This window comes from Sardina pilchardus, chromosome 18 (assembly GCF_963854185.1).
Source record: "Sardina pilchardus chromosome 18, fSarPil1.1, whole genome shotgun sequence".
NCBI classification, from domain to species: domain Eukaryota; kingdom Metazoa; phylum Chordata; class Actinopteri; order Clupeiformes; family Clupeidae; genus Sardina; species Sardina pilchardus.
This window is the reverse complement of record NC_085011.1, coordinates 5,084,491-5,094,490: the sequence shown is the minus strand read 5'-3', so window position 1 is coordinate 5,094,490 and position 10,000 is coordinate 5,084,491. Positions and strand designations below refer to the sequence as shown.

At 45.4% G+C, this 10,000-nt stretch overlaps 1 protein-coding gene across 1 annotated transcript in view; it reads left to right on the top strand.

Moving 5' to 3' along the window:
* Positions 1 to 10,000, top strand: part of ank3a (ankyrin 3a) — a 111,805-nt gene that overhangs the window by 55,587 nt on the left and 46,218 nt on the right. The window contains exons 16-20 of the mRNA XM_062520320.1: positions 56 to 154; positions 635 to 730; positions 2,043 to 2,115; positions 2,695 to 2,754; positions 7,899 to 8,022. Coding sequence (XP_062376304.1) covers positions 56 to 154; positions 635 to 730; positions 2,043 to 2,115; positions 2,695 to 2,754; positions 7,899 to 8,022 — 452 coding nt within the window. The remainder of the gene's footprint in view (positions 1 to 55; positions 155 to 634; positions 731 to 2,042; positions 2,116 to 2,694; positions 2,755 to 7,898; positions 8,023 to 10,000) is intronic.

The following is a 10,000-nucleotide window of genomic DNA, read 5'->3' as shown; positions in this document are numbered from 1 at the left end:
TCTCTCTCTCTCTCTCTCTCTCTCTTTATCTCCCTCCATCCGTCTCCCTCTGTAGAACGGGTACACCCCTCTTCACCAAGCCGCCCAGCAAGGCCACACCCACATCATTAATTTGCTGCTGCAGTACGGAGCGTCAGCCAATCAGCTCACTCTGGTACGTACTGAGGCATGCTGGGAAAATATGCTGACATCAGCAGAGGCGCACACTCTGTCACGGAGAGACACTCATTCATTAGCGAGCCTTCAAGCATTCATCCACGCGTTCATTCACACAACATGATTTGTACCTCCAGTCCCATTTTATTGTTTCTCCGTAGCCTCACGTCATGGCAAGGTCCCAGATCTGGCATAGAATATGCTGAAACTCTATTAAAAATGGACCTGAATATGAATTATGTATGATATCTACCGTAGTGAAAGGGCTTTGTAGAAAACTGAGAAAGGCCCTTGGTGTCCTTGCTTCAAATATACAAAATGTGAGAGGAAAACTAGAGGAGAACAGATTTTACTAGAATGTCAGTGGTAAAGAAACAGGATGTGTGTGGTGTGATATTTCATCTTTGTTATTCTCTCTCTCTCTCTCTCTCTCTCTCTCTCTCTGTGTGTGTGTGTGTGTGTGTGTGTATATGTGTAGAATGGGAACACACCCCTGTCAATGGCCCGAAGGCTAGGCTACATCTCTGTGGTGGACACACTAAGAGGAGTGACTGATGATGGCCTCTGCAATGTGGTAAGATCATGTGCATCCTGTTATTGTTTAACACACACGCCAAAACACACACCCACACGTTGTACTACAAACCATTACACAATACGTTTGTGCACCAAACCATCAGGAATGCAAAAGGAGTGGCAATATGCTTGTCTTTTTCTTCACACGTCTACGGCTCAAAGTTCATTCAAGCATAGAGAGGGAGAGAGAGAGAGACAGACTCTTGCACACACACTCTCTCTCTCTCTCTCTCTCTCTCTCTATCACACACAAACACACACACACACACACACACACACTCTCTCTCTCTCTCTATCACACACGCACACGCACACACACACACACACACACTCTCTCTCTCTCTCTATCACACGCACACGCACACACACACACACACACACACACACACACTCAGCAGGGCTATAAATTCCTCAGTTCAGATGGGTTGTCCAGGGACGCCCATAATAACCGGATTTGCATGTCAGGTTCTGATAAGCGTGTCACAGCGGCAGTGCTGGAGCTATTAGAGCCCACTGGCCCCAGATCAGTGGCTCTACCAGAGGCCTCGTGACCCAAAACACAGCTTTAGGCACTTTAGGCCTCTGGACGACTGAAACTCACCATATTATGCTTGAAAGTGGTAGACTTTAGCTTAAATATGTTTTATACTCTTTATCTTAACAATTATTGATGCTCTTGATTTTCATTTTGGCTCACACAAAGCAAGTTCCATTCTTGCAAGGGCCAGTGTCCCTTGGGGCAGCTCTGGGTCAAGAGCGCTGCTTAGGGCTCCTGGGAATTGAACCCTCCATTTTCCTGGCTGCTGCTTGCTAGCCCAGCTCCTCTCCCACTGTGCTGCCACAGCCTGCCTTTTATGTAAAGCTACTGTAGCTATCGCCTATCCTCCAGACAGAGGATGGGCAAAGTGTCTTAACTGAGCTCTATCTATGCTCTGTGTTTGCCATGAGGGAAATGCCATCATTTCCCAACTTTTATGTAAAGCTACTGTAGCTATCGTCTATCCTCCAGACAGAGGCTGGGGAAGGTTTTTTAACTGAGCTCTATCTATGCTCTGTGTGTGCTATGAGGGAAATGCCATCATTTCCCAACTATTAGCCGCGGCTTCTACATTGATTTTGCAACATTTCTTCAGCTATGAGGTTAATACACGAAGCGGTTGATATGGTCTTTTCTCATTCACATCATAGTTCAGGCAAACATTTTGGGGGCTTTCAGTTAGACACCTAGCAGACAGGTGCTCTCAGCACTGTTATTTAAAATGATATCCACATGTTACAAATATATTTATGTCATCTCTATCTGTTGACAGGCTGCGACAGAGAAACACAAAATAAACGTCCCGGAGACCATGAACGAGTTTCTCGACATGTCGGACGACGAGGGTGAGTCAGTCAACCACTAACCACATTGTGTGCTTACCCATCCCTGAAGGAGAGGCTGTGCCTCAAACCGCCTACTTGCACACTTCAAATACTTATAATGTAAGTACAGTATATAGTGCAGATAATGAAGAAACTCAATGCACTGAAAGTACCCAGATGACGCCATAATAATGGAATGGACACTACTCACACTAAACATATGCGTTCCTTTTGGGGCAATACTAATCATCAGAAAGCGTGCACTGCGGAAGTTAGTAGGCTACTCAGTGCACACCAGCAGTGTACTGAGGGAAGTATGCGGTTTGGGACACGGCCGTAGAGATGTTGTAGGCCGTTCACATCAGATTCAGTATGGATAGCTGCCAGTTTCAAAATAAATTAAGAAACGTTCCTGTTGATTGGCAGTAAATTCCCTTCCTTAACTCCTTAATCTCTAGAACCCAGCTGCATGCCATGGTCTTCCTGGTCTGTGTCCATTGTAATTGGTGAATTGGTGTGTCACGTGACTAAGTGCTCTCATCATCCCGACCCTGCTGTGCTGTGTGTGTATATGTGTGTATGTGTGTTCACGCTACACAGTGCATAGAGCCAGTCAGCGAGATGTTGCCAGTGAAGACAGTCAATCTGGTGGGGAAGAAGGTATTTGTCCTGGTTCCTTCATGTGTGTCTGCTATTAGCTATTAGCTATTAGCCATTAGCGCTGCTTTCCCTCAGTGGTTCTGTTCCTGCCAACCCCTGGTTTTTGTTTGAGCTAGCAGCTAGCTTGTTTTTGTAGAGGACTAACCTAGCATTAGCACTAGTGCTGGCTTCATGTTGCCTGCTTTGCTGTGTGTGTGTGTGTGTGTGTGTGTGTGTGTGTGTGTTTTAGTGTAGTGTCTAATACAATGAGACAGGCGCGCATATTCTTTAAAGTAAAACAGAAGGAGTGCACAGACACACATGTACAGTAGTGATCACACACACTTACATACAGTAACACCCAACCCGCCACACGCACACACGCACACACACAGATACCCACACATACACACATATGTACATACAGTACAGTACACCACCTCATACAGTACACACACACACACACACACACACACACACACACACACACACATGTACTACAGACACACATACAGTACACACATGTACTACTGTACAGACACACACACTTGCAGATAAATATGTACTTCCTGGAGAGTGTGATTACATCTTATATGGGTGAATGAATTGGATGAGTGTCTTAAGTTAGATACCGACATGGTTGCACTTGATCTAGCATGACATAAACATTTATGATGCTTTTAGTAAACACCCAGCCGACCGCACTGCAGTGAGTGAAATTATATGAGAGACTCTAAATGTTGATCATAATATGGCTTTGGCCCTAACAGGTGTTTCACACACAGAGATAAGCAGCCCACTCTTGAGACATTCTCTGTCTGTGAAGTTGAAGTACTTTATATACCAATAAGATTACACTGCTATACCTGTAGCATGTGCCAGGGCATATTACATTTATACATTATTTTCTTTATATAAATAGGTATATTATACCGCTATACCGTACCTGTGGCATATACCAAGGCATATCATACTTCATTTTATTTATATACATACAGTAGGTATATTATGTCGCTATTCCTGAGGCATATAACCCACCTGTGAGCAGTGTTGTGTTTTGTAAATCAGTGTCTTTGTGCACAGTGTTTGAGACAGCAGTGTGTTTTTGTGAAACAGTGTCTTTGTGCACAGTGTTTGAGACAGCAGTGTGTTTTTGTGAAGGGTGTTCCCTACCCTCCCACAGTAAGGCAGACTGTCGGTTATGTCTAGTCAGAAACAGCAGCAGCCATTTTAAGTGCAGTCCTGCATTCACCTGTTGCTGTGCTGTGTCCTAACAACACGCTGAGTCTTACATTATGTATGTGTGTCATCTGACTAAGCTTACATCTCCATGGAAACTGAGAGAGAGGGAGGGGGCAGGGGGTTGAGGTTACCTGTGCTGGAATCTTTGAAGACGTGTACCTGTATGAAGGATTTTCCTCTTGGAAATACATTTTTGAGACAACAGATTCAGCTGGCCAATAAACACCTCACACAAGTCATTCATGTAATGTTCCAATGTATGAGAAAGACTAAGACTAAGCAAAAGGTTTCCGTTGGGTTTCCGTTTCACATTACTAGAATGGTTGGTAGTTCCGTGTGAATCACAAGGCAAGGTATCAAGTAGGCTTGGATTAACATAATTTTAGTAACAAAGGAAAACTAAGTTCAAAGTTTAATGTCATGTACTCATACATAAGCATTTAAACATTGAAATCCCTTGTGCTCAAGTGTCCATTCAACTTCAAGAATAAATTAAAAAAGGAAAATAAATAAATAAATGATAAATAAATAAATAGATACTATTAAAAAAATGATGGAGAGAGAAGGAGGACGAGGGTAAAAAACACTACATTGAGTTGATTGGACAATATTAGAAGTTATCTCCTGGAGACAAAAAATACTGTTCTCTTATTGGCTGACAAGGTGCCCATTAATTCCGTATATCGGAACAGTGATGAAGTACAGTAGGTAAAGTAAGATCTGGTAAAGTAAAAAAAAAAGTTCACCGTTGGACATTACTGCTCTTCTGAATGATGTGGTGGAAGTCCTACCAAGAGTTTAAATCCATACAAGACAGCTGGTGGGTGGTGCATAATGCAGTATGTCATCTTAATGCAACACGGTGGAAGTATTGGTGTTTAGACTCCTTGGCTTCTGTCAGACTTCAGCAAGTGCTGCCAACGTGCATCCATGTCCATGAAGGCAGCTTGAAGAATGCCAGTGCTCTGGGCTCCTTTGTATGGTACTGTAGTCTACTGGTCTGAGCTGCGCAGCTCAGCGCTGGTGCTCTGATAAGGGCTGCCTTGGAGAAGAGATGAAGACCTCAATCGGTCTCATCTGAGATGAGAAAAATAAGGAATCAGGGACCAGGACTTGGCCTTCAGTACTGTCACGCAGCCATCATGAGAATATTGGAAAATAAACGTTATAAAGTCTCTGAGTTCATCCAATTTAACACGGAATTCTTGCTTAAAACCTTGAATTGTTGCAGAATGGAATGTTTTGTTAGAATGTTCCAGCCCCTGCTGTGTATGGAAGTCTTGTAGCGCGACCTGCTGACCTCAGCACTGGTGGTCTGATAAGGCGGCAGGAGAGGGGACTTTGCCTCCGTCTGAGTTGCGCTGAATGTGTGTGTGACGGCTGGATGAGTTATGACTGCCACGGCTCCTTGTGCTGCTGCAGTGACACTATATTTGGTTTATGAATGCAATGAATGAGGTCTTTGCCAACACACACAGACATATACAGAAAAACACACACAATTTGATTGCTCTCTCTCTCTCTCTCTCTCTCTCTCTCCCTTACACATACACACACACACACACACACACACACACACACACACACACACACACACACACTGTCACACACCCCAAACAAATTTAATCCACTTAAGATTTTGACCAGGCGGCGTTGCAGTGTGCCCTCTTAGAGCTGAGGGGTGTTGTGCTACAGTATGCAGCTTATCCTTATTCTGCTTCCTTTTTACTTTACACTCACACACTGGGCACAAGACATGCAATCATTTGTGTGTGTGTGTGTGTGTGTGTGTGTTTGGCCTGTATTCCATCGTTTGTGTGGTTGGGATGGCAACGGCACAGTTTTTTCTTATGAAGACAACATGTTTTTGTCTTCATAATCTGAGTTTGCATGAGCATTCTTTTCTCTAGAATAACATTACACACACACACACACACACACACACACACACACACACACACACACACAATGACCCTCCTCGCTTCTCAGCCTAGACATAGGCGCTTGAGTCAGTAAGTTCACTCACTTTCCCATAGCGACTCTTCCCATCCAAATACTCATTAGATAAGGATTTATGGACGGTCAGAATGAATCGTGAAGGCTTGAGTCACCAGGGTTCACACACATAAGAAATTTAAAGCGTTCTTATCACCCCCCCCCCCCCTCCTCCCACTCCACTCAAACACATACACACACCTACAGTACCACTTCTCTCTCTCTCTCTCTCTCTCTCTCTCTCTCTCTCTCTCACACACACACACACACACACACACAGGAGAGTGTGAGGTTGAGAAAAGGGGATCTTGACAACGACAGTTGACTGGAGGCAGTCTCTCCCTCTCTATTCTCTCCTGGCTCCTGCGGTTTTTACTTTCGCCCCGGGACCTGCAGAGTTCTGCACCGTGTGAAGTTTTTCAGAGCAGCTTGGTTTGGAGGAGGGAAAAAAAACGCACCGGCTTTCTCTCGTCGCATCGGACAGGAGACGTACAGAGCGGCACAGGCTGGCCAGCAGACGGAGAGACCTCTGTGCCAGTGTGCTATTATTCTCATGACCGCTCGGAATTGCTTCCGTGGAATTAAACTCATTTCGCTGACCGACGGTGACTGGATTAACGTTAAACAAGCAGGCGAATAAAAGCAGACATATTTCACTGGAAGCCGATACGGGGATGGCAGCACTTCTTTGTAAGAGAGACACACAATGATTCACTACTATGGTGAGGACTCGATGCTTATACTGGAATACTGCGGCGTTTTTGTAGCCGCTGAACTGTTTGCTGTACGAAGCGGTAAGGTGTTGGGGCAAGACGCGGCTGGTATTTTAACATTATGCGGTTGGTGATGGTGCTGAGACTAAACCAATTCGGTTAACACCGCTGGCTAACGACATTGCTCGTTCGGTCAGTTGCTTACCTGGCTATGTATGACGTAGGCTATGGTGGAATAGTTTTATGAGGGTGCTGCGTCGGAAGCAACAGAGACTTAAAAAAAAAAAAAAAAAAAAAAAAAGCTGGGATCACTGTACCGGTGATTCGGTGGAAACGGGGAGAGTGCGGCAGCGGTCGGAGCAGAGAACCGGGGGGAGGGGCTGCAGAGTGGAAAAGAGTTGCAGGAATCGGTTGAGAGCGAGAGAGAGAGCGAGATGCTGATGCTGAAGGCATGTTGATATGCTTCGATATGTTTTCATTTTAATGCGCACTGCTTTTGCTTTAAATACATTGTGTATCATCGTGTCTTGTAAAGTAGCTAGTCACGTACCCAATGCATAATGTAAGCCAATAAACATAATCGATTATTTAATATAACCTTATGTTGGACACTTCGTATATTTTGAGATAAGTAGCCAGCAACAATGCATGGGCCTATGTGACTATGCGTGTTTGCCGCATTTCAAGTTCTATCTCCGCTTTGCCGTGGGATCCCCTGAGTTGCATAGCAATGTAGTCGGGAAACTTCGTCTCCGCGCATGGAATCAAGCGCAGTGGCGTATTGTTGCAGCACCATCCAGCCCTGAGCCTATCGACCAGTTGGGCCAGGTGTTTACCTACTGTATGTGTGTACTGTAGCAGTTGTAGACGCGTCCACTGGGACCACAGACATCACCCACACTGGCAGAGGTGCCCTTGGTCAAGAGAAAACCAAAACCTCGCATTGAGTATTAAATGGCACAAATTAATTATAGAAGGCCTCTGGTTACGAACTTGGACCAGCGTCAGTTCTCTAGTGGTGTGTGTGTGTGTGTGTGTGTGTGTGTGTGTGTGTGTGTGTGTGTGTGTGTGTGTGTGTGTGTGTGTGTGTGTGTGTGTATACGTACTGTGTATGCTAAGGGAGGGGGTGGAAGGTAGCTGGTAGAAGTGACTGCTGCAGAGAGAGATGGTGCTCTGCTGTCCGCCGCTTTGACGCCACCCATCTCTTGTGCGCAGGTGAGGATGCGATGACCGGAGACACGGACAAGTATCTGCGGCCGCAGGACCTGAGGGAGCTGGGGGACGACTCCTTACCACAGGAGGGCTACATGGGCTTCAGCATCGGAGCACGGTCCGCCAGGTAAGCCCACGCACCTGTCTCCACGTCGCTGGTCGTGACTTCCAAGTGCTGTGGGTGATTTGGGGAGAGTTTGTGCTCCAGAACCCACAGAGACCATGAGTAGGCATAGCTCTCTTTGTTTCATCCCAGACAGAATGAGCAGCACCACTGTCACCGTCTGGTCTATATATAGGCATGTCTTAGAACACGTCCTGATAACTTTTATCATGTTGTTTGTTTATAATAATGTTGCAGCGGTGTTTTCTCTATGTTTACTCGAACCTTCCAGCTTTGAATTAATGTACAGTATTTCACTGCAGAAAGGGAGAGACCCCAACAAAATATTTAAAAGCCTAATAAATTGTATATATTTTTTCCTTCGCATTTTTGAATCTGTCCCTAGAGTCACTTTAGTAGGCCACAGCTGAAGATGATTTAATGAAGAATAAGGTTAACAAGGTTTCAGCTCTGATATATATTTGTTTGTTTGAAAGATATTATAAAGGAGATATTTTGCCACCACAGATTGTAGCTATATTGATTTCTGTAGTATCTGGGCAGAAAAAGAAGAGAAAACATTGTAATAGATCAGACTGAGTAAAGCTGTGTGAATACTGTAGGTGCTGGTTCATAGTAGATAGAGAGACAGATAGATAGGTAGATAAGTAGATTGATAGATAGATCGATAGATAGATAGATTACTTTTATTACTTTTATTCATCCCCAAAGGGAAATTGTGGTGTTACAGCAGCAATTAATAATGTAAACATATTGTAAACTGTGCAATCTCTCTCATAATAAGATTGTCCTCTCATGGCACAAAGGGGAGTTATTGTAAACAGTTATGGCTGTGGGCAGGAAGGATTCTCTACGGTCCTTGTTACAGTGAAGTTGAAGCCACCACCAGCTGAAAACCTCCTGTTGTCTGCCCAGTAGTTAGTTCAGTGGATGTGGATGTTTATGTGTTGGTGCACCAGCTGAATGGCTGTATGTACTGTATGCACAGTCAGACCAGTACCTCAGAAAAGACGTTGTGCTTGTTTTGATGCACTGGGTGTTGCTGTGCAGCAGCTGTGCTGTGTGATGCAGCATACTCTACAGTATGTGCTTGCCGTGGCGTTGTGTGCTGTTTGGTGACGCTCGCTCAGCATAATGAATCTACTCAGACTCGTTTGAGCGTTCCACAGTCTCGTTGGGACGGCTTTGTGGCGGCCGGCCGTGGGTCCCGCGGGCACAATGCTCGTGCGGAGAGATGGACAGCGTGAGGCGCGGGCACCAGAGGAGAAGCTGGCACGGCGAAGTGAAAGCGCATCAGTTCGTTAGCGACGCATTGTGTGCCTCGCCGAGGCCCGATTGGCTGGCGATTGTTTGGGGGGTGACAGGCGGCCGACGCATGGCTGCACTGAAACAACAACGTTAAAAGGCGACATCAGGGTCACTGAAGAGGTCCTCTCAGTCAGTCAGTCTGCTGTGTGTGCGTGTGTGTGTGTTTGTGTTTGTGTGTGTGCGCGTGTGTGTGTGTGTGTGTGTGTGTGTGTGTGTGTGTGTGTGTGTGTGTGTGCTTATATGAGATAAAGACAGAGGAGAAGAGAGAGAGCGCGTGTGTTTGTGTGTGTGTGTGTGTGTGTGTGTGTGTGTGTGTGTGTGTGTGTGTGTGTGTGTGTGTGTGTGTGTGTGTGTGTATTTCTGCTGTTTATGATGAGTGAGTGTTTGGACAGCCACTGGGGAGTTTATTAATATGTGTTTTTCTGAGTGTGCGGGAGTGTGTGTGTGCGTGTGTGTATTTCCATTGTTTATGAAGACTGAGTGTTTGTATAGGCACTGGAGAGTTTGCGTGTGTGTATGTGCAGTATATGTGTGTACTACTGTACTGTGTGTGTGTGTGTGTGTGTGCGTGTGTGTGTGTGTGTGTGTATGTGTGTGTGTGTGTGTGTGTGTGTGTGTGTGTGTGTGTGTGGGACCTGTTGAGAGGTAGGCAGTCAGGTGCGTGACAAGGGAG